Consider the following 25,636-nt stretch of genomic DNA (forward strand, 5'->3'; position numbering starts at 1 on the left):
TGCGTTCACCAGGAAGCCTTTATTGAGGGCCTTCTTGGCGGGGAAGTGCTGCACTGAGTCTGCAGGGACAGAGGAATGGTCAGGAGCTGGGCCAGGAGTAGACCACCTGGCAAGACTGGCAAGGCAGTAGGCTGAGGCTGCCGGAGAAGACGGGGAGTTGCTGCCCGCTCAGGGGCGTGGCATCTGGGCTGAGAAAGGCAGGAGGGTGGGTGACGACAATGTCCAGGTCTGTGGGGGACACAGCAGCAGTACACAGAGAAGCGGTGGGGCTGGCAGAGTTGTTCGGCAGGGATGGCACTCGAGGGTGCTTGCAAGGCACACCTGTGGCTGCTTCAGGCCATGGCAACAGGGTCATCACAGGGGCTTCTTGCAGGCAGGGTCCTGGGTCACAGACAGGGCCACAGAGCCTTGTGTTCGCTCCCAGGCATACCTGTGGACAACACAGATGAGCAGGGCTCACACAGAGCTGGACCCTGAGCATCCCAGGGAAAGCCTCCCCGTGTACTCACGAGGTCCCAGCTAGCACCAGGAGGCTGTCATCAGGGGCCAGGCTCAGGTGCCGTCCCCCCATTGTCACCACCGAGGAGCCCTCCTGGAGAAGAGGAGCAGGAGAATCAAATGGAGACTGTTGGGCCTCAACACCTGGGTGAATGTCTGAGTCTGCCTGGGCCCCAAGGCCCCAAGAGTGGGCCCCGTGTGGGAGTCCCAGTCCCAGGAGTGGGCTGATGCCCTCCGGCAGGGGGTTCTGCAACCCTGTCCCTGGGCCCCACTTGCCAGCTGCCACAGCCACACGTCCACATTCTGTCTCAGGCCTTCGCTGCTGCCTTGCCCATAGGCGGTCACCTGGTGGGAGGTGAAACAGAAACTTCTGGTGCCTCTTCCCCCACATGGGAGATGGTCTTGAACCTGCCCCCAGACACCAGGCTTGCTTGGAGCAGGGTTGAGGCCCATAAAACAGGCCCATCGCCATGTGCTGAGCAGAGACCAGGACTTGGAGAGGAGGGCTGCCTGGGCTGCAGGCCTCCCTGTGCCCGCCACTGCCAAAGGCAGGCATGTATTTGGGATCACACATGCCTGCCTTTCACGTGCAGTGCACCCATGGTCCCTCTGATGTGTGCTCATGCGAAGGCATGCCCACCAGGGCACACCAGAGACACATTTACATCAGCTTCCCAGAGGGTGCAACCTCCCTTTCTCCGAGAGAGGTTTTGAGTTTGGCCTCGAGGCGGGAGGGACCAGGAGGGTGAGGCTGAGGCCTCTCTGACATGCACCAGCCTGGAAGCACGCAGCTGCTGTGCAGGGCCATGCTCCTGCTGCCCCGGAGAGGGCGCATATTCATTAATGTAAATCGAAGCAGGTAAGAGCAGCGTATGGCAGAGGTGGGGTGCAGGGCTGAGTGGCACTGCTGTGACATGTGCGCATGTTCTCGAAGCCCTGTGTAAGCTCAGGACGTCCCTGGTACCCAGGAGCAGCAGGCCAGGCCTCTACAGGAAGCCTGTGGCCATGAGCATCCCTGCACAGACTGACTCATTCAAAGCCCACGGGACGTGCCAGTGGCAAGCCGTAAAGCACAGGTGAACACAGGTCTCCCTGCACCACTCTTGCCCTCCCAACCTCGTCCCCACACATGGTACAGAAACACCACTCTGGCCTGTCACTCCCTGCTTCAATACTTGGATGGAGCGCTGTTGTCTTTAGGACAAGTCCTCCCACCTTGCCTAACCCAGCAGACCTACCAGGACCTGGGCCCTGCCTGCTGCTCCACAGTCCACCAGTCACACTTGTTCACACTTGTACCCCCACTCCCCAGCCCCGCCTCTGGCTAACTTCAGCTACTCCCAGTGCCAGGCTGTTTCAAGCCTCAAACAGCTCATGCTCATGCTTCTCCCTCACCTAGAATGCTCTCTCCACCTCCCTTTCTTTCTTTTACAAACTCCTACACTAGCTTTAAAATGCAATGTGCACATCACCTCCTCCGGGAAGCCTTCCTTGACTTCCCTTTCAGCCTGGATTCCTCCTTTATCCTTCTATAGCTTCCTATAGCTTTTCTATCAGATACTTTATCACGTGATTGTGGCAATTGTTGATTAACTTGTCCATCTCTTTAACAAACTATACATTCTTTAAGGTAGCAAGTCTATCCTACTCTCCCACTAAAGCCTGAAACATAACAGGCATTTAATAAATGCGGAATGAAAGAAAGTCAGCCTTGTTTGAATCCCTCTCTCCACCCAACCCTCACTCCCAAACAATTCTCTCCCTTTTGGCTTCCAAGGCTGTGACTGGCTGAAGGCTCAGGAATTCCTAGCGAGGGGAAAACTGCAGACCCCCAGGAAGCTGCCAGTGAGTGGGGGAGCCTCCAACTCTGAAAGTGAATTCAGTTCTTAAAATTGCTTGGGACCATATAGCCTCCACAGACTTCGCCCGCAGCAAAGCCATCGCCCTCTGCGTCAGGGAGGGAGCACAAAGGCCTATGCTCATGTCTACAACCTCTGAAATGTGGCGTGTGTGTGTGTTTGTGTGAGTGTGTGTGTGAAAGAGAGAGAGAGGCAGTGAGAGAGAGACTGGTTCCCATTTTCCAGGGCTGCTGGGAGGATGCCCCGGATGTCCCAGGACTGCATTACCTGGGTCTCATAGGTGTCCCCAAACAGGCTGAGTGGTGCGCCTGCCTGCAGCTCCCTGCGGTGGCTGTCCAGCCAGGCCTCCAGGGACATGGGCTCCATGATGGATCGTGTGCTCAGAGGGAATGGTGGCTCCTTGAGAAGCTGGTCTGCACCCACAGCATGACTACAGTCGGTGTCCTCAGGACCCAGGACCCAGCCCACCCAGCCCCAGTGGGCTGAGTTCCCAGGGGCCCCAGGTCTCAATTGCCGGAACAGGCTCTGGATCCGGCTCAGTGATCAAGCAGCCATGTAGGGGGTACCATTGGCTGCCGTCTTCTCAGTACCTTGAGAACTGGGCAGAATATTCACAAAGAGACTCCCCGGTCCCCTGGACCAAAACCTATCCTATTTTGGAAGAGGAGGGAGGGAAGGAGAAGGGCAGTTCCCAGCGGCCTCACCAGGGATGGGCTTTCCTGTTCTGTACTGCTCAGAGCTGAAGAACCTGCAGGGACGAACAGGGAGGAGCAGGAGTGGCGAGCACTCCCATTGGAGTGACCAGCGACACACACATACACCATACTCACGGTCAGGTGCAGGAGCCCACACACACTCATAGGGCCCTCACACAGCTGTGTGTTTGCCATCCTTTCCCTCCCAGCCCCGTGCTGCTGCTCCTCCCTCCCCCCAGCGGCACTGGGCTCTCTGGGCCAGGCTCCCCACCCTGGGAGGGGAGACTTTCTCCCAGGCCATCAGGTGCTGATGCAGAGCCCCAGGAAAGCAAGAGGCAGGGGCTGGGCTGGGCGCTCACTCCTGGATGATGGGGGCCAACTGCGTGCCGAGGTCCTTGCAGTAGAACCACTTCTCAAACAGAACGTCCATGGTGTCGCCCACATAGTACCTGCCAGGGCAGAGGACAGGCAACCCTGCTGTCCCCATCTGGGTGGCTTCAGGGCAGCCCCACTCAGGCCTGGCTCTGCTGCTGTCTGCTCCACCCGTGTTAGCACACCCTAGTGGTCATTGGTCACTTAACACCTTGCTCTTCAGAAGCACACGTGCACCCCGAGAGGGGTACTATCCCCAGAATTCACACGGCTCTGTCCGGTTCCCAAAACTAGACCCAAACTAGTTCCCGAAACTCGACAAAGCAGGTAGAAGTCTGAGGCTCAGAGAAGCTGAGCAATCTGGCAAGGATTACACAGCCTGTAAGTGGTGGAAGCAGGCCAGTCTCAAGACAATCTTTGAAACTTAGAGAGCTTCTAATCGCAGTGCTTTCGTTTTTCCCAAAGAGGAAGCTAAGGCTGAGCCTGAAACCAGGGCCAGTGGCTGGACGCTCTGCTGGCCTGCAGTGCTGTAGGCCAGAGTGCACGGACACTTAATAAACCAACATGGCTGAGCACAGTGGCTCATGCCTGTAATCCCAGCACTTTGGGAGGCTGAGATGGGTAGATCACTTGAGGTCAGGAGTTCAAGACCAGCCTGGCCAACATGGTGAAACCCTGTCTCTACTTTAAAATAAATAAATAAATAAATAAATACAAAAAATAGCCAGGCATGGTGGCAGGGGCCTGTAATCCCAGCTACTTGGGAGGCCGAGGCAGGAGAATTACTTGAACCGGGAAGCGGAGGTTGCAGTGAACCGAGATTGCACTGCTGCATTCCACCCTGGGTGACAGAACAAGACTCTGTCTCAAAAGTAAATAAATAAGTAAAAAAAAAAAAAAAGAAGAAGCCAACACGCAGAAGATGTCCCCCAGTTAAGGGGTTCTTCTCCTGTCAGCGTCATGATTGCCTTTGAGAGTTGGAGCAAAGCTTTGAACTCTTTTCTGGGGTAAGGCCCACGTACATGTATGTATAGCCTTCAGTAGACCCCTACAGCCCACCGCAGCCCCCAGTCTGGCTCAGTGAGCTCCTCCCCTGGCCTGAGGAGCGCCTGGTAGGCTGGGATGGGCCCCAGGTCCCTGTGTGTGCTGCACATGGTGGGTGCCAGGAACGCCTGTTGACTGAATGCCTAATGCCCAAACCCAGCTCCTGGGCCCAGGCCAGCTCTGTCTGCTCTTAAAAGGGATGTGGTCCTGCTGATGGGAGATGCTTTACAGACACACAGTGCATCCACCCACCTGGCAGCCTAAATCCTAGCCTGGGATGGAGCTGGCCCCGGAAAGCTTCATAACTGGATGGCAGTGCCCTCCGGGAACTGCCTTTGGAGTGGCATTTTAATGTTGAGTCCCTGGCTTTTATTAAAGGTCAAAAGCAGCCAGATGAAATGTGTTATTGAATTTGCTATAAAATGATATTGAGGACACCATCCTCTCCATCAGACTCCCTATATTAAAGTCCCTTGGGACAGATTTTTTCTAGAAGATAAGACCATGTCTGTCTCTACAACAGACTGTTACACAGTGAATGATTATGTAGCCATTGTGTTTTTTGAAAAGATTTAATAGTGTAAGAAATACTTGGCTGAATGTGGTGGCTCACAACTGTAATCCCAACACTTTGGGAGGCCGAGGTGGGTGGATCACCTGAGGTTGGCAGTTCGAGACCAGCCTGACCAACACAGTGAAACCTCGTCTCTACTAAAAATACAAAAATTAGCCAGACATGGTGGTGCATGTTTGTAATCCCAGCTACTCAGGAGGCTGAGGCAGGAGAATTGCTTGAACCCGGGAGGCGGAGGTTGCAATGAGCCGAGACTGTGCCACTGCACTCCAGTCTGGCGACAGAGTGAGTCTCCATCTCCAAAAAAAAAAGAAATACTCATGAGTTTCTTTTAGGTAAAAAAAGATATAGCTATGCATAGAAATAAGACAAGACAGAAGTTTAGGTTTCATTGGTGACATGACAATTTTTTTGTTTTCCCTTTTTTATTATTTTGTTTTCTTGAGATATAATTCACATACCATCAAATTTATCCTTTTAGTAACAAGTAATTTTAATTTTGTTCACTTCACATTCCTGTACTTTTCCAGATTTTGAGAATGAATGTGTATGACTTTGATAATCAGAAAAACAACAAGTATTTTTAAAATGCCTATTATACAAGACATATGGGCCATAGTATCCTGATCCTGGTAACCTGATGGGAAACTTGAAATTTTTTTTAGTTAAAAAATACAACAAACAATGATAACGCCACTGCATTAAAGCGTGGGTGACAGAGTGAGTCCCCTTATCAAAAAAAAAAAAAAAAAAGAGAGAAACAAAACCAACCAAACAAAACACTGTTGAGCTTCTGGAAAAATCTCTATTTCCCTGAGCAATAGGTTACTTCCTCCTTTCAGAGGAATGAACTGGTCAGAACCAAATGAGAACCCTGGCTATGGAATCAGAATGTCGACAGCAGGGCCTGTGTTCTTCCCCTCTTTGGTGTTGACTCCCACTTCTCTTTATACTGTCCTGGCCCTAACTCCGTATTTCTCTATAATGCCAGATCTAGCAAGTAACGCGTTAACAACTTTAACTTCTTTGTAATGATAACAGCACCTCCCCCATAGGATCGTTGGGAAGACTCAATGAATAAATACATGCAAAGTCCTTAGCCAGGCATCTGGCACATAGCAAGTGCCATCCAGATGTCAGTGTGTGTTGTGGAATGAGCTGGGGTAGAGAAACTAGCTGAGGGAGGCACTGGCCGTGACTCTAAACTCTGGGGGGAAGCAGCAGTTCTGGCTGCACTGGGGGAGGTGGGTGTGACTTTGGAACCCCTCTGGCCCACTTTCCACATCCCACCCCTCCCAGAAGACCTTGTGAAAGGAAAATATCTTGGGTCCCTGAAATCACTAAACTAAAGGGAAATGTCAAGCTGAGAACCGCTTAGGGCAAACCTGCCCCCCATACTTTTTTTTTTTTTTTGAGACGGAGTGTCGCTCTGTCGCCCAGGCTGGAATGCAGTGGCCGGATCTCAGCTCACTGCAAGCTCCGCCTCCCGGGTTCACGCCATTCTCCTGCCTCAGCCTCCTGAGTAGCTGGGACTACAGGCACCCGCCACCGCGCCCGGCTAATTTTTAATATTTGTAGTAGAGATGGGGTTTCACAGTGTTAGCCAGGATGGTCTCAATCTCCTGACCTTGTGATCCACCCGCCTTGGCCTCCCAAAGTGCTGGGATTACAGGAGTGAGCCAGTACGCCCGGTTACCTGCGCCCCATTCTATTCAAAGTGCCCCTCTACTCACTGAGATAAATGCGTATCTGATTGGCTCCTCTGGAGAGACTAATCGGAAACTCAAAAGAATGCAACCCTTTGTTTGTTTTCTACCTATGACCTGGAAGGCCTTCCCTGCTTTGAGTCATCCTGCTTTTGCTTTGAGTTGTCCGGCCTTTCCGGACCGAACCAATGTCCATCTTACATATGTTAATTTGATGTCTCATGTCCCCCTAAAATGTATAAAACCAAGCTGTGCTCTGACTCTCTTGGGCATATATCAACAGGACCTCCTGAGGCCGTGTCACAAGCACGCGTCCTCAACCTGGCAAAATAAACTTGCTAAATTAACTGAGACCTGTCTCAAATTTTTGGAGTTGATATTTTGATAACCTCAGAGGGATTCTGAGTGGAGGTGCCCCTGACCTTTGACAAATCTCCTAAGGGTGCTTGGTACTGGCGTGAGCTAACTTTATGGCTCAAACCAATAGGACAATTTGCTGAGGTCTGGGAGCACCCGCTCTAGAGAATCCCTGATCTCCCCAAATTTGGTTGAGATCTAAAGTTTATTTCGCTGTACAACTCCCTCTTTCTTTTTGCGTTTTACTTGTTTCCAACAAGGAAGGCAAGTTTTCCTGTTTCCATGACAATGGAAGGCAGGTAACTCGTTTATGAAGTTTGAGTTCGCTTCCGATAGGAAAAAGGAGGTTTTTTTCCTGCTTCTAGGATGGTAGAGAGCTGTCTTGAGCCTGAGACCCACCCCTAGGTAAGTAGCCGAATTGAGGGTTTGTCTTGACTAAAGTTAACGATCAGCTGCTCTTAATTTCTGCTGACCATTAGAGTGCTCAGTGATCATGGAAGCTGTGCGATCATTTGTTTTGCTTAACTGTTTGTTGTTGTTGTTGTTGTTTCTGTTTTGTTGTTGTTTCAGTCTTTCTCCCATTGGGTTTGATCAGCTCTGCCTGACTTGATCAAATCCTAAAGAAGTTCCAAATTATGGGAAACAAGGCCTCTGGAGTGGCTAAATGCCCCTCCACCCCCAACACACACACACACAAAGGGCCGAGCACAGTGGCTCACACCTGTAATCCCAGCACTTTGGGAGGCAGAGGCGGGCAGATTATGAAGTCAGGAATTCCAGACCAGCCTGGCCAACATGGTGAAACCCCGTCTTTACTAATAATACAAAAATTAGCCAGGCGCAGTGGCGCGCACCTGTAATCCCAGCTATTCAGGAGGCTGAGGCAGGAGAATTGCTTGAACCCAGGAGGCGGAGGTTGCAGTGAGCCGAGATTGCATCACTGCACTTCAGCCTGGGTGATAGAGCAAGACTCTGTCATGGGGAAAAAAAAAAAAAAAAAAGCTGGTCTGGTGGGGGGAGAAAAAAGGCCAGCAAAAGGAGAAAAAAAAAGATGAAAGATTTTTTATTTTGACTGCTAAGGGGCTTGATTTACATAACAAGGCCACCTTTTGCTAACCAGGCAAAACTGAAAGAGCAATGGCTGTACTTCTGAAACAGCAGCATTTGTTTTCCTGCTGAAATACAGTAATGAGATTTAAAAATATTTTTTAAAAAGAGCTCAATGGTTAAAAATCAGCTTAATTAAAAGCTAACATCCAAGGGGTGTGTGTGTGTGTGTGTGTGTGTGTGTGTATTTAACCTTCATGTTTTTGTTTTTGTTTTTCTCCTAGGACCTTGTCTTTTTTTTTGAGCAAAAGTTTTTTTCTTCTCAGTTGACCGAATTCTGTTTTCTTCATTTACTTCTGCTGTCTCTCCTTTCTCTTGCACCCTCTGCTGCATGAGGGACCTAAAATAGTTTATAGTAGCCTGCGGTTTCTTAAAGAAAATGAAGAAGGCACTAGACTCCTTTTAGGGGAGAAACCTGTTTTTCCTTATCAAGAATGTAAAAAGATATATTGGTCTCAACTCTTAAACTGCTTACTTTTATATTGGTATCTGGATTTTTTTTTTTTTTTTTACTAAAATAGTTATTGTAACTGAGGTTACTCTTACTCTTGAGTTTTTAAGGAAGAGTGTGGTTTTATTGCTTCTGGGCCTTTGACTAAGATCAAGTGTAGAAGAGTGTGGTTTAGACACTTAGAAATGTCTTTGTTTAAAAAAACCTTTTTTTAAGTGCACTGTAAAAGCATCATGTGGTCTAAGCTCACAATAATTCTCCCTTTTTGGAGACCCAGGATTCAGTGTGGGCTTTGCCCAGAGCTCAGAGATCCAGTTAAAAGATAGGTAGTCCCGATCTAAATAAAATTGGTCTCCTTATACAATCCTATGATAGATTTCTATAATTTTATGTTTGACTTGGTATCCATCTTTTTTTTTTTTTTGACAGAGTTTCGCTCTTGTTGCCCAGGCTGGAATACAATGGCATGATCTCGGCTCACTGCAACCTCTGCCTCCCAGGTTCAAGCAATTCTCCTGCTCAGCTTCCCTAGTAGCTGGGATTACAGGTATGTGCCACCATGCCTGGCTAATTTTGTATTTTTAGTAGAGATGGGGTTTCTCCGTGTTGGTCAGGCTGGTCTCAAACTCCCGACCTCAGATGATCCGCCTGCCTCTGCCTCCCAAAGTGCTGGGGTTATAGGCATGAACCACCATGCCCAGCCAGCATCCATCTTTAATCTCCCTCTAGCACTATCAGACTTATTCTCTCTGTACCTTATGATGTAAATTTTGCTATTTGATTTTTCACCTGAGTTGTTTCCTTTTTTTTTTTTTTTTTATTGAGACGGATTCTCACTCTGTCACCCAGGCTGGCGTGCAGTGGCGTGATCTTGGCTCACTGCAGCCTCTGCCTCTTGGGTTCAAGCAATTCTCTGCCTCAGCCTCCTGAATAGCTGGGATTGCAGGCGTCCTCCACCACGCCCGGATAATTTTTTTGTATTTTTAGTAGAGATGGGGTTTCACCATCTTGGCCAGGTTGGTATTGAACTCCTGACCTCGTGATCCACCCACCTCGGCTTCCCAAAGTGCTGGGATTACAGGTGTGAGCCACCGCATCTGGTGAGTTGTTTCCTTTAATACGCAACTTTAAGGCTATTTAGCTGACAACTGCCTGTGGTTGTAAAACAGGTTATCAAGAATCTGAAAGTCTGGCTGGGCATGGTGGCTCACACCTTAATCCTAGCACTTTGGGAGGCCGAGGTGGGTCGATCACCTAAGGTCAGGGGTTTGATACCAGCCTGGCCAACATGGTGAAATCCTGTCTCTACTAAAAATACAAAAAATTAGCTGGGCGTGGTTGTGGGCACCTGTAATCCCAGCTACTTGGGAGGCTGAAGCAGGCGTATCACTTGAACCTGAGAGGCGGAGGTCGCGGTGAGCCAAGATTGTGCCACTGCACTCCAGGTTGGGTGATAGCGCAAGTCTCTATCACAAAAAAAAAAAAAAAAAAAGAAAAAAGAAAAAAGAATCTGAAAGTCTAAGATAGAAAAAAAAAGTTGTTATGAATCTATAAGATGTACTTCTATTAGCATGCCTAAAACATCTATGTATGTGTTGTATACACAATGTTTCACTGCTGAAAATATAAAAAGGGGCTCTAATTAACTAAACTAAATTCCTCTCAAAGTTAGTTCAGCCTATACCCAGAAATGAACAAGGAGAGCTTGGAGGTTAGAAGCAAGATGGAATCATTTAGGTCAAATCATTTTCACTGTCTCAGTTCTAAGTTTGCAATGGTGGTTCTATAACTTTAAATAATGACTATCACAATTTTTACAAATAATCTAAGTAAATGATTAAAATAAAATAATTATGTAAATGCAATAGGATAAATACTTGTAGATAACCTTGTCATAATTTAGAATCTAAAGTTAAATTAAATAGTAGACATTTCATTATTTGGGTACTTTCCAATAAAAATATATTTGTAGGAAAACATTCTTTCTAAAAAAAGGTGCGTCCTTTTAAAAAAAGTGAACCATTTTGTCTAATTTAAGGCTTATTTAAAGGTCATGTATAAAACAAGAGAAAAGGAACCAGGAAATAAAAGAGATGTAAAGAAAGTTATAAAAACAAAGAAGTTTTTTTGTGGTAAGAAAGCTTAAAGAGAAATAATTTCATATGAGAAAGACTCTCGTACAGTAAATTTAGTTGTAGAGTAAAATGACTGGTTGTTGAAGAAGGAGGGATGTTCAGGACAAACCAGAAAGTCCAAGCATAGCATGAATGGTCTGTGTAAGTCACAATAAGAGGACTTATTTTTTTAAAAAACCCAAAAACTTTTATATGATCAAGTTGTCACATTATTATTAAGTTTGGGTTGCTTAGGAAAAAAAATGAGATTAAATTTTTTCAAAAGTTAAGGTTATTACATTTGTGTATCTCTCTGTATGTGCTTTTAATGTCCTTGTGACATTAAGTTACAGGGCTTTGACTCCTGGGTCTAAAAAGGACACCAGGTCCTGCTAAATTTTTTTTTTTTTGACCGGAGTCTCGCACTGTTGCCCAGGCTAGAGTACAGTGGCGTGATCTTGGCTTACTGCAACCCTCCACCTCCTGGGTTCAATCAATTCTTCTGCCTCAGCCTCCTGAGTAGCTGGGATTACAGGTGCCTGTCACCATGCCCAGCTAATTTTTTTTAGTTTTAGTAGAGATGGCGTTTCGCCATGTTGACCAGGCTGGTCTCAAACTCCTGATCTCATGATTTGCCCACTTCAGCCTCCCAAAGTGCTGGGATTACAGGCATGAGTCACTGTGCCCGACCAAGTCCTGCTAAATTTTAGACACTGGCATCAATTAAAGCGCCATCTTCAGGCCCAGTAGAAGATGCCAATCAAAATAAACTGCATTCCTGAAACACAGGGACAGAAATTAAAACTATTCAACTCCTTAAGGCCCAGGGACTATCATGGAAGAGGTGGGCATGGGAGATTGTAAGGACCAATTTTGAGAGATAAAATAAGTTCAGTTTCTTGCCGGGTGTGGTGGTGGCTCATGCCTGTAATTCCAGCACTTTGGGAGGCCAGGGTGGGTGGATCATGTGAGGTCAGGAGTTTGAGACCAGCTTGACCAACATGGTGACAGCTCGTCTCTACTAAAAATACAAAATTAGCCAGGCATGGTGGCACATGTCTGTAATCCCAGCTACTTGGGAGACTGAGGCAGGAGAATCACTTTAACCCAGGAGGTGGAGGTTGCAGTTAGCCGAGATCACACCATTGCACTCTAGCCTGGGCAACAATAGCAAATTCCATCTCAAATAAATAAATAAATAAGTTCAGTTTATCTATAAATTAGTCATTAATGTCAAAGGTACACTGATGCAAGACCAGCATATGGGCCCCTGTGTCAGATTTAAAAAGTTTTCTTGAAGCATTAACTGACTCCTAAGTAAAGGTTATGAAAGGTTTATGGAAATTATATCTTATCGTCAAGATATAATTTTTAAAACTATATTTAATTGGGTTCATGCTATTTTTTTGTTTGTTTGTTTTGAGACACAGTCTCACTGTCACCCAGGCTGGAGTGCAGTGGCGCGACCTTGGCTCACTGCAAACTCCGTCTCCTGGGTTCAAGTAGTTCTCCTGCCTCAGCCTCCTGAGTAGCTGAGATTACAGGTGCACACCACCATGCCCAGCTAATTTTTGTATTTTTGGTAGAGACAGGATTTCACCATGTTGGTCAGCCTAGTCTCGAACTCCTGACCTTGTGATCCCCCTGCCTCAGCCTCCCAAAGTGCTGGGATTACAAGTGTGAGCCACCATGCCTGGCTTCATGCTATTTTTATTAGAGCTTATTGTTTGGAACAGTAAGTCTCTTCTCAAAGAATGAAGGTTTTCATTTCTTTGAAATCCTCGAGTTATTACTTTGGTTAAATGAATGATCCTATATTGTGATATCAAGAGTTTTAAACCTTTGATATTTGACAAACTTTCCAAAATCAAATGATAAATTATATCTTTTTCTGACCTAATTAATCTGTTAAGATATTGGGTTCCCTAATGTCCAAAAATGACATAGTTATTTGGTATAAAAAAGCATTGTCAAATATGAAATGGTGTTTGGTTTTCTTTGGGCTGTATTTGTATAAATATATTATTGGTATGCATTCCAAAATTATGGGAAACTCCTATAATCCTGATAAAACTTAGTGCACATAATCAGTAATAATCATAATTGTATTAAATTATTGTGTGCCACAGAAGTAACAAATTTCCTTGCCAACTGTGTCTTTGACTATGGCTGCCTTAAAACTTTTTGTCATTCACAGACAATGGTCCTGTTTTGCTTCTCTTTAGGAGGTGGCTTTAAAATCAGCTCTAGAACTCAGGTGCTCGTTTTTTTGTTTTTGTTTTTTGATGGAGTCTCACTCTGTTGCCAGAATGGAGTGCAGTGGCACAATCTCGGCTCACTGCAACCTCCGCCTCCTGGGTTCAAGTAATTCTCCTGCCTCAGCCTCCCGAGTAGCTGGGAGTACAGGTGCACACCACCACACCCAGCTAATTTTTGTACTTTTAGTAGAGACGGGTTTTCAACATGTTGGCCAGAATGGTCTTGATGTCTTGACCTTGTTATCCGCCTGCCTCGGCCTCCCAAAGTGCTGGGATTACAGGCGTGAGCCCCCATGTCCAGAGAACACAGGTGTTCTTAAATGCAGGTTTCTGATAACTTTGGAGATAGTGACATTAGAATAGAGAAGAAAAACTTTCAGGACTCTCATGGAGGGCTGAAATGTTCATGAATATCAAGCATAACAGGAGTAAACTATGTAAACTGAACTCATAGAAGACTAAAGTAATCTTTTTTACTTTTGCTTTAAATGTTGCTGATCCTTTGTTTTGTTTTTTCAGAGTCAAGGAAACTTTTTTTTTTGAGCTATTGACAGTTTTTAACAATTTATTATACTCCCATGAACAAAATTTGGAGCATATTTTTTTCTCTCTACCTGATTTCTCCAGAATTTGGAAGCTATTTGTGAGTATTCTTAACTTATGGCAATACAGTTATGTGCATAAGTGCAGTAAGAATCTGTTTTCATTTTGCAACAGGACGTAATTGGAGAAACTGGTTATTTTATTAAGGCTTTGACTGGAATGGTGTGCTTTCCTTTAAGGAATGAAGCTTGGTTTATGGAACCAATAAAGACCCCTTAGGGAAACTGGCCTCATACCTTCCCTGTATAGGGTTCCTGACCTCTGATAAGTAAAGGCCCTGTCTCTGGTGACAGGCCCAAATGCCCCAAGTTTACCTTGGAACCTCAAGAAGATCACCCAACTCATAGGTATTTAATAGCACATATCCATGGCTAGGCTTGGCTTTAAAAATAGCTCTTATCTGAGATTCCTTCTATGGAAAAAAGTTCCATCAAAGTCAATTTAAAAGCCTATGTAAAAAATAATTATTCTTGGCCAGGTGTGGTGGCTCAAGTCTGTAATCCTAGTACTTTGGGAGGCCGAGGCAGATGGGTCACCTGAGGTCAGGAGTTCAAGACCAGCCTGGCCAAGATGGTGAAACCCCATCACTACTAAAAATACAAAAAATTAGCCAAGTGTGGTGGCGGGTGCCTGTAATCCCAGCTACTCAGGAGGCTAAGGCAGGAGAATCACTTGAACTCAGGGGTTGGGGGTTGCAGTGAGCTGAGATCGTGCCATTGCACTCTAGCCTGGGCAACAAGAGCAAAACTCTGTCTCAAAAAAAAAAATTATTCTTGCTGCACTGTATACAAATAATTAGGCCAAGTATAATAAAGCAAATCAGTCCTACCATGATTTGTCTTTAAAATGGGAAACTGGAGAGAGAAAAATTATGTTTTGAAAACTATAGTATACCTGTTGTTAGATTCTAGTCTTGCCTAATGTTTCTCAATTTTTATTATTTTTCTACGATTTGGACTGAATTCTAATTTTTCTTGACTACAAGTTTTCAAAATAATGTTTTCAATTTTTTTACTCTTTTTTTTGTTTGTTTTTCCTAACTTGGAGTCACTGAAAGCTGAGCTGTGCTTTCTTAAAGCCCTGAAAACTGAAGCCAGACAACTTAAACTTCAGAAGAAAATATCAGCAACCTATTTACATACCTAAACCACTCTCACACCTGCCTACTGATGTGTGAACTTCAGAGCAATGTGGCCTATATTGATTTTCCAGGATTGCTCTTTCGTTGGTTGTTGTTTTTCTTCCTTCCTCCCCATATTTTCTCCTTGTAAGACATGAGACTTAACAACTTTCTAAAACTGAACTTCCCTAATAACTTGGGATCTACCGGTCTAGGAATAAACCATCCTAGCCATGAGAGATCAGACAAAACCTGGGACCAGAGACTCAATTTCTTCTAAAATGCTTTCTCCAAAAGATTTTTAAAAAGAAAAGGGGGAAATGTGAAAGGAAAATATCTTGGGCCCCCAAAATCACTAGGTAAAGGGAAATGTCAAGGTAGGAACTGCTTAGGGCAAGCCGGCCCCCCATTCTACACAAAATCACCCCTCTGCTCACAAATGCATATCTGATTGCCTTCTTTGAAGAGGCTAATCAGAAACTCAAAATAATGTAACCATTTGTCTCTTATCTACCTGTGACCTGGAAGCCCCCTTCCCACTTTGAGTCTTCTCACCTTTGCTTCCAGTTGTCTCACCTTTCCAGATGGAACCAATGTTTATCTTACATATGTTCATTGGTGTCTCATGTCTCCCTAAAATGTATAAAACCGAGCTGTGCTCTGACCACTTTGGGTACATGTTGTCAGGACCTCCTGAGGCTGTGTCATGGGCACATGTCCTCAACCTTGGCAGAATAAACTTTTAAATTAACTGAGACCTGTCTCGAATTTTCAGGGTTCACAACCTCATGCAGAAAGCACAGATTCTGATTCCAGCCAAAGGTCATCAGGCTGAGTGGGCTTCCAGGGGGTCACAGAGAACAGAATCCACCCCACCCAATCCACCCCACCCTACCCCTCCACCATCAGCCAACAAAGACAGGATCTCCACTGCCTCTGCTGTGAAGCCCTCCTGCCCACTCAGTGGCCAGCACATGCTTTCTTGAGTCTATCTAGGATCCTTTTAGCTGCAGTTTGGAGCTGTGCTCCTTTGCTGTTTGCCCTTTCTCTGCCCCAGCCCTCCAGACAGAATTTACCTAAGACCATCTAGCTCGGTCTCCAGCCGCCTTCGCTCAACCACCAGCCCCACGGTATTGGCAAACCTCTGTGGTGAGTGGGGCACCCTGGCAGGCAGGAGGAATATCTGCAGTGGTAGAGATAAGGTGCACAGTGAGGCCACTATCCCTCACGGAGACCTTAGCGCCCCCAACATCCTGGGCATCCGCAGCTGACCCCTGGGCAGCAGAGTGGTACTGCTTGTCCACCCTGGGCCCTCTTCTCTGCCCAGCCTCTACGCCGGGGAACCAGAGGGAATGTTGGACTGTGCTGAGGATGGAGCAGCCTGGAAGAGGGAGGATGGGGTGGCCTGGAAGAGGGAGGATGGGGAAGGGGCAGGTTGGCAGGTGGGGTGTGGGAGAGCAGGAAAAGGTAGGGAGGATAAGACCTCAGCCAGGGCCAGGATTCCAGCTGTGGCTGCCTTTCTCTTCCCCACCCTGCTGGGATCTGGCCTCACCTCTCCCTGCCGAATGACCACATCCCGGTGTTTGCCTTGCTCCAGGACTCGGAGAACCATGTCTCCCTCCAGCTGGTAAAATACCTGTGGGACAGGAGAGAGGCTTGGACCCTGCCCACTTTCTCTTCCAGGTCCTTGGCCACTGCCCAGGCCCTGAATTCTGACTGGGAAACCTGAGAACTTTCTGAAGGCCTCGGAGTTGATGGGCAGCTCTGTCACTTCTGTCCCGAGGCCCGTCTCCCCGGTGCATACCATGGAGTGCTGGGGACACACGGGATCATGTCTTGGACATGCAAGTGATGATCAGAGTACCCAGGATGCAACGGTGGTTACCTGGCTGGCGGGCAGGAGCTGGATGAAATGCTCACTGGGGAAGTGAATGAGACAGCAGTCAGGTAGGGGACCCACCCATTTACTATGTGCCAGGGGCTGTGCCAGGCACTTTTCCACCAGAAACCTCACAGCAAAGCCTCCAAAGGTATCATTAACCCCGTTCAGCAGAAAACAAAGAAAGAAAACCAAGGCTCAGAGGATAAAGCAGCTGGCCTAAGGTCACATAGCTGGTTACTCTCCAGCCGGAGCCGCAGCTTGGACCCAAGGCTGTATGTGGCTCTGGAGCCTCTGGCCAGGGTGATGCCTTGGCAGCAGGTGGGGCTGTGGAGGTTGCTGGCAGCCTGGGATGAGTTAGGTGCTGTGGGGGATGGGAGTATGTGCCTCTTGTGCGCTCCCAGGCCGGGGGGTGGGGGCTCCTACTGCATTTTTCCGATTTCATCCTAAGTCCCTAATTTACTGAGATCACCCCATGGAATTGGGAGGAAGAGGAGGAGGCAGACCGGTTTTCTCCCCACCCGTCACACATTGCCTAGGTGTTAAAAGCCCCAGCCAAATAGCTGAAGGAATGTTATCAACAGCGTCTACTCAGAGAAACCAAGCTGACCTGGAGGGACCTAGAGAGATGTGGCTCTGCAGTCTGCCACTAGGCACAAATAGTCACCACCCTTCTGAAGGGCAACTTGGCCATGGGCGTGAAGTGCCTTGGCAGTTTACACCCCTGGAGGGACTGTGGGGTTTCTTGGGATGCAGGACCCTCAGTGCTAAAACTGGGAAAGTTCTGGGTGAATCCAGATAGCTGGTCACCGTACAACCTTGACCTCAGTAATTCCACCTCAGGAATGAGACCTCAGTTCATCAGAGACATACCTGCCTAGTGGTGTATGTTCAAGGCTGTTTTTAATGCAGTGCATAGTTAAAAGCCCTCAGCTCTGCCAGGGTGCTGTGTGCCCTTGGTCAATTCAGTTAGCCTTTCTGTACCTTGGTTTCCTCATCTACAAAATGACAGTTATCTACTCAAAATGGAGATGTGAAGATGCCAGGGATGCTTTACACATATGTGCTCAGCACATAGTAAGTGCTCAATGAGCCTCTAGCTATTAGTATTGACGATGGTAAGAATGACAAAAGTAATGCTAATATAATTATGGGGAAATGTAAATATTTGATGGTAGATTCAAAATATGGAACATTATGCAGCCATTAAAAACTATGTTTTTGGCCGGACGCGGTGGCTCAAGCCTGTAATCCCAGCACTTTGGGAGGCCGAGGCGGGTGGATCACAAGGTCAGGAGATCGAGACTATCCTGGCTAACATGGTGAAACCCCGTCTCTACTAAAAATACAAAAAACTAGCCGGGCGCGGTAGCGGGCGCCTGTAGTCCCAGCTACTTGGGAGGCTGAGGCGGGAGAATGGCGTGAACCCGGGGGGCGGAGCTTGCAGTGAGCCAAGATCGCGCCACTGCACTCCAGCCTGGGAGACACAGTGAGACTCCGTCTCAAAAAAAAAAAAAAAAAAAAAAAAAAAAAAAAAAAAAAAAAAAAAAAACTATGTTTTTGAATAGCTGTTAATAGAAAGGGAAAATGGAAAATGCTAAAGTTATGTTAAAGATTCAAAACTATACCCAGCAGGGTTTTAGTTTGTAGCAATACACATATAACAGAGGCAGCCTGTTCACAGCGGCCCTCTGCGTGGTGGGATTATGAATGAGGTAAGGATTTTTCTGTCTATATTTCTCATACTTTCTACAAGGAACAATATTTACTTTCCTTATTAAAAACAACCCATAGACTGGATGTGGTGGCTTATGCCTGTAATCCCAGCACTTTGGGAGATGGGAGGATCACTTGAGGCCAGGAGTGGAGACCATTCTGGGCAACATGGTGAGACCCCATCTCTACAAAAACTAGAAAAAATTAGCTAAGTATGGTGATGTCTGCCTGTAGTCCCAGGGACTTGTGAGGCTGAGGTGGGAGGATTGCTTGAGCCCCCGAAGTCGCGGCTGCAGTGAGCTATGACTGCACCACTGTACTCCAGCCTGGGTGACAAAGTGAGACCCCATCTCTAAAAAACAAAAACAAACACGAACAAACAGAAATCCCATACACATTATTTCATACAAATAATAAGAAACCTGGTAGGTTTCAGCCCACACCCTGCGGGTGACAGAGGCTTTAGCTGTGGGGCATCCTCCCCTTGGATATAGGGGCTGGCCATGTTCGGGGGGATGTCCTGGTCCCCTCCCCACAAACTTGACAGATTCAATTGGTCTCCAAAATAAGATCCTCCCCTGCAGACAGGGGCAAAGTGCAAAAATAGCGTGAGTGAGGCCTGGGCTGAGTGGGTGGCGGAGGGAGCGGGAGGGGCTGAGGGAGGAGGAGCTAGTGGCTAAGGGGTAGGCATGGTAGGGTGTGTCTGGAGCTGAAGGAGGAGTTGGGGCTGGGTGGCCCTCCCTTAACTAGAGGCTGCAAAACCCATTCGTGGCTTGTGGCTGGGGCAGGTGGGAGGGGGAATTTGCCTTGAATCACCTTTTGCACCTTGAAGTTTGGACTGTGCTTCTCTACTACCTACCCCAAAATAAATAAACAAAAGCAAAATTTAAAGAGAAAGGTGTGTCCCCTTCAGAAGAGACACAGAATCTCCTCTGGTGGGAAAGGATCAGTAGAGGGCTCCCCGTCCTCTCAGGGAGCCTGATTCTGGGGGTTCAAGATCCAGAGTCCAGCTTGATCAACAGCCTCTGTCCCCACTGAGGGCATCCAGGCCACAGCCAGGGACTGTAGTGAGCATGGGAGAATCACTTGTTCAACAAATATTTGTTGAGCACCTCATGTGTGCACTGGGACACGCAAGGCTGTGCAGAGGAACGATGGGCCCCGGGCCAGCAGAACCAGCCAACCCCTCACCTCTCACGCTCCAGGGGCCCTGCACCTCTCCTGGCCACCCCCTTCTCACAAACACACCTCACTGGAGACTGTTTCCTTGGTGGAAAAAGTCAATAGGAAAATCTAAAACTATACTGAGAGAGGTGGGTAGACCTGGCGTGGCTATGGTATGGGAGGCACAGCTGACTGCGGAGTCTTCCAGAGACTTCGGCCTTCTCTGTCAGCCCTGTTCACAGCACCCACCTCTCCTGTCTCCATCTGTCTTTGCTTCCCTTCTCGCCCCCTGCTGCCTCTGCCCCATGCCCATCCCATGGTTTCTCCAAGCTCAGGTGGCTGGGTGTCCCCTGAGGGGCCTGGCCAGCAGCCCATTCCCTGACTCAGATGGCAGCTGAGCGATGAGGAGGGCTGGCCAGCACAGGTGTCCTCACTCTGAAGGGACACCCAGGTGTCTGGGAGGAATCTGGCTGGAGGTGGGCTTGTGACAGGGCTTGGTCCCACCCTGCTGAGGTTTTGGTGGCAGGGTGGTGCAGCACTTGCGCAGCCTCAGGGCTAAGGGTCAGCCTCCTCTCTGTCCCTGCTTATCCTCACCCAGCTGGAGCCTGGGAAAACTCCAGGCTGTGCTATGGAAGCAGTGTAACTCAGGGTCCGGGCTCCTCCTGAATAGTGAGAAAAGGGGAGTCGCTCAGACCTGGGTTCAAATCACACCTCTTACCAAACCCCATTTTCCTCCTCGCCGAGCTCTGCCTCTGCAATAGCGGTCAGGGTACCTCCAGCTCCCTGACCCAGCTCCCCAGTCCCCAGCGCCACCTACCACCTATACTCCACCTACCTCACTCCTTTCTTGGAGCGTGCAGGTGCAGGGGGGCCAGAAGCAGATGAACTTGCAATGGGGGAATTCTCTGCCGCTTACTAACCCTGGGATCTTGGACAGGGCACATCACATCACCTCTCCAAGTCTGTTTCCATAAGCATAGGGGGACAACGGCCCCTGTCTGGTGGAAGAATTCAATGTGCATAGAGTATGAGCACAGAGCCTGGTGCAGAGTTGGTGCTTGATATGCATGGTTCCTCTACACCTCTCGCCCTTTCCGCCTGGCCTGCCTGAAAGGCCTTTCCAGGTCAGAAAGCCAGATTCTATTCATTAGCTGCCTGAGCCAGTACAGTTAATCTTCTAGCCTGCCCCAGGCCCCCAAACATCATTTACTTCCAAACTGAGCATAATTCCTTTAGGATTGCCCACAGCTGTTCGGGATTTTCTGCTGTTCAGTGATCTGTACCTCTGCTCCAGGCCAGGCCTGCCCCTCATCACAGGGAAGGCCTCTGAGCAGGGGACAAGAGCAAGAAAATAGAGAAAATACCATGTAGCCTGCCTTGTAAGGGTTTATATCTGGCCCAGAGGGTCACTCCAGACTCCCCTCTCCCAACTTTTCCTGCCAACTTTTCCTTTGCCCCTCCTCCCCTCCCTCACTGTGAAAGGACCCTAGACACACACACACACACACACACACACACACTCACACACTCTCACACAGGCTTCCTCCCAGCTTGGAGAGTGAGGGAGGAGAGCATACTGAAATGCTCCCTAGAAGAGAACCTGTTTCCCGGGGCTCCCCCAGCAAAGGTGCTGGCTGTGGAGGTGTCACTGCCTGCCCACCAGCTTGGAGGGAGCAGTCATGCCCTATGATTTCAGCTGTGCCCCCTCCACTCATCAGCCACATGTCCACCCCTCTCCACTTACAGCCACATGTCCAGCCCTCTCCACTTATCAGCCACATGTCCACCCCTCTCCAGTCCATCATCTCTGGGCCTCGAGTGGGAAGCGCCCCCTGCCCCCAGGACCAGGCTCCTTGCCCACAGGCCTAGATCTAGGGAGACCAGTCAAACCTACCTCTTCACCCTCTTCGATGTGATAGTCCTTCCTGGTATTGGGGCCTCCAACGAACATGACTTTGAGCTGCTCCTGGTGCCTGCAATGCGCGCAAAGTAGGGGAGACGTTCTAAACCATCTCCTACGAGTGAAGAGAGCAGGGGTCCTTTGGGGGCCAGGAGGGAGCCTGAGGGCCCCTGGGAGAAGGAGCAGGACTGTTTTGGCCTCACTGTCCCTGTCCCCCAACTCTCATCCCCAGTTCATGCCTGGGTGCATCTAAGCGTCTATGTGTCTGGGATGGTGTCTGTGTGACTGTCCCTGTTTGTGTGTCCCCCCACATCCTCTGACCCAACAAGGGGAATGACATGGTGGTGAATCTATGGCTTTATCAACCAGGATCCTGGGCTGTGATCAAGATCTCAAATTACAGGAGAGTAGCAAATTGGAGGCCCCTTCCCAGGATGAGGCAGTGTAGGGGCAAAACGACCTTGACCTGCCGCTCACCCGTGCTGTCTGACTACGGGATCCTGCACTCTGCCCTGGCTGGAGGCATGGCTTCGTGGGTGCAGGAGACTATAACATCTAGCAGGGGCCTCAGGCAGTGTCAAGTCAGTGTGGCATGTGTTTACAAGTATAGGCCCTGGGGCATGTTACTAACCTTATCTGTAAAATAGAGGAACAGTTCTTACCTCACAGAGTTTAAACAGAATACATGAATTAATATTTGGAAGCTCTCAGAATGATGCTTAGCATGTAGTAAGCACTATTTAAGTATTTGATAAAATAAAGAAACCCGGCCGGGCATGGTGGCTCACGCCTGTAATCCCAGCACTTTGAGAGGCAGAGGTGGGTGGATTGCTTGAGGCCACTAGCCTGGCCAACACGGTGAAACCCCGTCTCTACTACAAATACAAAAATTAGCCAGGGCTGGCGGTGGGCACCTATAATCCCAGCTACCTGGGAGGCTGAGGCACGAGAATCGCTTGAACCTGAGAGGTGGAGGTTGCAGTGAGCTGAGATCGCGCTACTGCACTCCAGCCTGGGTAACAGAGGGAGACTGTCTTAAATAAACAAATAAATAAATAAACTCAATACAGCCCTCTCATTTTACAGCCAATTTAGCCCGCCAAGAGAGGGTCACATAGCCAGGGAATGACCGAACCTGAGCCAGGTCCCAGGCTCCTTGACTCCCACGCGGGCACTGGGTCTGTGGGGCATCTAGTCAGCTGTTTGGAACAAAAGGGTGCCCAAACTCCTCAGTCCTTCTGCTGTTGATGTGGTGTTACCTTTTTATGGGAAAAATACCTCAGCACCTCCTGAGAACAGCCCGCCCCACCCGCACAGCAGGGTCCCCTTTCCGGGTGCAGACGCTGGGGTGAATCAGCAGCAGAATGTGTCTGGGTGCGGCTTCAGGGTCTTCTCAGGTGGCCCTGCCACAGAGGGCAGGGGTGAGGGCTTTCCTCTGGGAGGGGAGGTGCTGGGTCTGGGACCATTTGTACACACAGGGCACAGCATTCTAGAGGCTGCCTGCATGGATGATAATGGTGTGGATGGCAGGGGAGGGGCTATGGGGGAGGTCTGAGCCCCCAAACTAGACTGGCAGGTCCTTTCTGAGTGTCCTCTCCTGTGGGCTGCTTTCCAGCCCAGCTGCGAGGCATGGAGACAAGACGGAAGAGCCAGTCTCTTTCCTTTTCCTTCCCTTTTGGGAGGCTGGGCCCAATAAGCCAGAAACACACGTGTCGACCTGATGTTTGAAAAGGTGGATGAGGCACAGGGCAGGAGGAGGCTGTCATGAACAGTCCATGCTTAAAAACTTAAAGCTGCATAGAGCTTCAAGGAAGGGAGAGAAGCTGCAAGGAACTTGACTGGGGAAGGGTATGCATGGGAGAGCTGGGTGCAGAGGCTCTGAGACTAGAAGCACTGGGGGTGACCTTGGGAAACGATGTTGAGAAGGCTGGACCAGGAGGGTGGACCAGCCGTGGAGTCTGGTCTTGGTCTAAGGAGTGCCGGGGAACCTGGAAAGTTGTTTTTTAAAATCAACTTCACTGAGGTGTAATTTAGATATACACAGACAATTCTTAAACAACTCCACTCAAGAACTCTTTCAACCCATCAGTCAGGATGCACAAACCAGACCTGCCCTTTCTCTGCCCAGAACCCTCAAGCAGCTTCTCACCTTGCTTAGGGGTATTATGGGCTGAATAGCAACCCCCCCTGTCAAATTTATATGTTGAAGTCCTAACACCCAGTACTGCAGAATGTGACCTTATTTGGAAATAGGGTCCTTGAGATGTACTTAGGTTAGGATGAGGTCATCCTGGAGTAGGGTGAGCCCCTGATGCAATATGTCTGGTGTTCTTTTAAAAGACGGAAATTTGGACACACACACACACGAGGAGATCGCCTTGTGAAGACGAAGGTGGAGGTGGGTGTGGTGCAGCAGAAGCAAGAATACCAATGATGCCATCAAACCACCGAATGCTAGCGAGAGGCCTGGGCAAATGGACGCGAGACCTCAGGGAGCGATGGGAGGACGGAGAGGGAGCGACCACAGACGGGGATGAAGTGGTGGAAGGAGGCAAAGACAATGCTACATCTTTGATTGGGGTGGGCAACAACAGTGGCCGAAGAGATCTTTGGGGAGCTATTGACTGTTGGCCATGTGGTATTGCATGGTAACCAAAAGTGAGCGTGGACTCTGGAGTCGAACTGCTCCATGGGTTGTCTGGAGCCTATCCCACAGGCGCTCTGTGACACTAGAAAAGTTACTTATGAAAATCCCCCCCCATGGCGCTACTGTGAGAATGAGATGAGATGACGTAAAAACACTCGGCATAGTCCTGGGCCTGCTGTTTGGTTTGAGGTGCCACCCTACTGACCATGTCCTGTGGACACAGCAAAAATGAGGAATGTGAACCTTGATCTAGCCGGCATGTGAGGCCCTGCCATGGAACTGGGGGGGTGAGGGAGGTGACCGTGCCACAGGGGAGGGCCTGAGAGGTCTGCCTGAAAAAGATGGCAGCTGGACGGCCAACCCTGTTGGGTGCTGCAGGCAGAGGCTACTGGCAGAGGTAGCCTAGGGAGGGTCTGCTGTGGTGTGTATGTGTGTGTGTGTGTGTGTGTATTCGTGCACACCTGCAAAGAGGGGCTCTGGAAAGAGCAAGAAATCAAGATCTTCCCAAAGGAGCGGATTCTCTGCCTTCCCCTTTGCCTGTGGCTTCTGGCACAGGGTTGGGGTGTATGATTTGGCTGCCCCCAGGCCTACATTCTAGTGCAATTCTGGGGCCTTGAAAACCACCCTCCCCACACTTTTGAGTTTTCCCAAAATGCACAGTGTTACTTGGGTTGGAGTATTGTTTCTCAGCCCCGGAAGGAGGGTGCACCTTGTCATCTCATCTCCCACAGCCTCAGACCCAGCTCAGCCTTCTTCAGAAGTCAAGACCACAGTCACCAGAAAGAGGAACAGACTGATGTGGTGGAACCGGAACAGCCTGTCTCCATCTTCCCCCAAGAACCAAGAGATTGAAGCCGCCCTTCTGCAGGCTTTTGGGTCCAGGAACTCGGAGCTGCAAGGTGAGGGCGCAGATGGAGGAGGGGGAGGAAGCAAGGGCAGGGGGAGGCCATGGAGGTGCCGGACTCACATAAGCTTGTTGCAGACGGGGGGCTGGAAGGAGCCCCGGTTCTCCTCCACCCAGGCCCTCACTCCCACGCGGCGCTCCATGACTGTCCCGGGCGCCTCCTCGCAGCGCCGTCCTCCCGCCGTCGGAGGCCCCTGGCTCCGCCCAGTCGCCTTTTTAACCAGAATCCCAAGCTCACGAGGCGGAGCAAACCCCCGCGACCCCGCGGTGGGAGCTTGGGGCCGGCAGACTTTGGCCCCTGGTGGACTTTGGTGTGAGCCCCCCGCCCTCCGCGCCACCCCAGACCCTGGCGAGCGCGGCGGCCGCAGCGCTGGGGGAATGGCGGCCCGTGCCCCCTGCTTCTCCGCGGGGCAGGGGCTCAGTCCCCGCCACCGTCCTGGGGGCGCCACACACACTTGCGCCTGCGGTGGGGCCTGCTCCCGGCGGAGGACACAGAATCCAGACCCTTCCTGGGCGCTTGTCCCCAGACGTTCCTTCCCTCTACGCCCCGGGGGGAACCCCAGGGAAGGTCCCCAGAAATACTACAGTGGGGAGATCGCGGGTTGGAAGTCCCAGCGCCTGAGAACACGGTGCTGGCTCTGGGCTCAAGATTTGGCTTTCCCATTTGG

The 25,636-nt window shown here is 49.2% G+C and overlaps 1 protein-coding gene across 1 annotated transcript; it reads right to left on the reverse strand.

The window, feature by feature from the left end:
- Nucleotides 1-25,180, reverse strand: HAAO (3-hydroxyanthranilate 3,4-dioxygenase). Its single transcript, XM_025354183.1, has 10 exons — nucleotides 25,032-25,180; nucleotides 21,412-21,490; nucleotides 16,311-16,394; nucleotides 15,835-15,941; nucleotides 3,412-3,501; nucleotides 3,062-3,105; nucleotides 2,625-2,770; nucleotides 775-843; nucleotides 510-592; nucleotides 1-430 (listed from the first exon to the last, which is right to left on the reverse strand). The coding sequence occupies exons 1-10, from the start codon at nucleotides 25,109-25,111 to the stop codon at nucleotides 355-357; spliced, it is 858 nt and encodes a 285-aa protein (XP_025209968.1). The 5' UTR covers nucleotides 25,112-25,180; the 3' UTR covers nucleotides 1-354.
- Nucleotides 25,181-25,636: the final 456 nt, after the last annotated feature.

The sequence above is a fragment of the Theropithecus gelada genome, chromosome 13, assembly GCF_003255815.1.
Source record: "Theropithecus gelada isolate Dixy chromosome 13, Tgel_1.0, whole genome shotgun sequence".
In the NCBI taxonomy this organism is placed as follows: domain Eukaryota; kingdom Metazoa; phylum Chordata; class Mammalia; order Primates; family Cercopithecidae; genus Theropithecus; species Theropithecus gelada.

What these genes read in the sequence shown, in the direction of transcription:
- HAAO (XM_025354183.1), bottom strand. Translation starts at nt 25,111, where the DNA reads ATGGAGCGCCGCGTGGGAGTGAGGGCCTGGGTGGAGGAGAACCGGGGC. An exon ending in ACATCGAAGAGGGTGAAGAG is followed by an intron (nt 16,395 to 21,411) that starts GTAGGTTTGACT and finishes CCTGTCCCACAG; the next exon opens with GTATTTTACCAGCTGGAGGG. An exon ending in CTGGTGCTAGCTGGGACCTC is followed by an intron (nt 431 to 509) that starts GTGAGTACACGG and finishes TGTTGTCCACAG; the next exon opens with GTATGCCTGGGAGCGAACAC.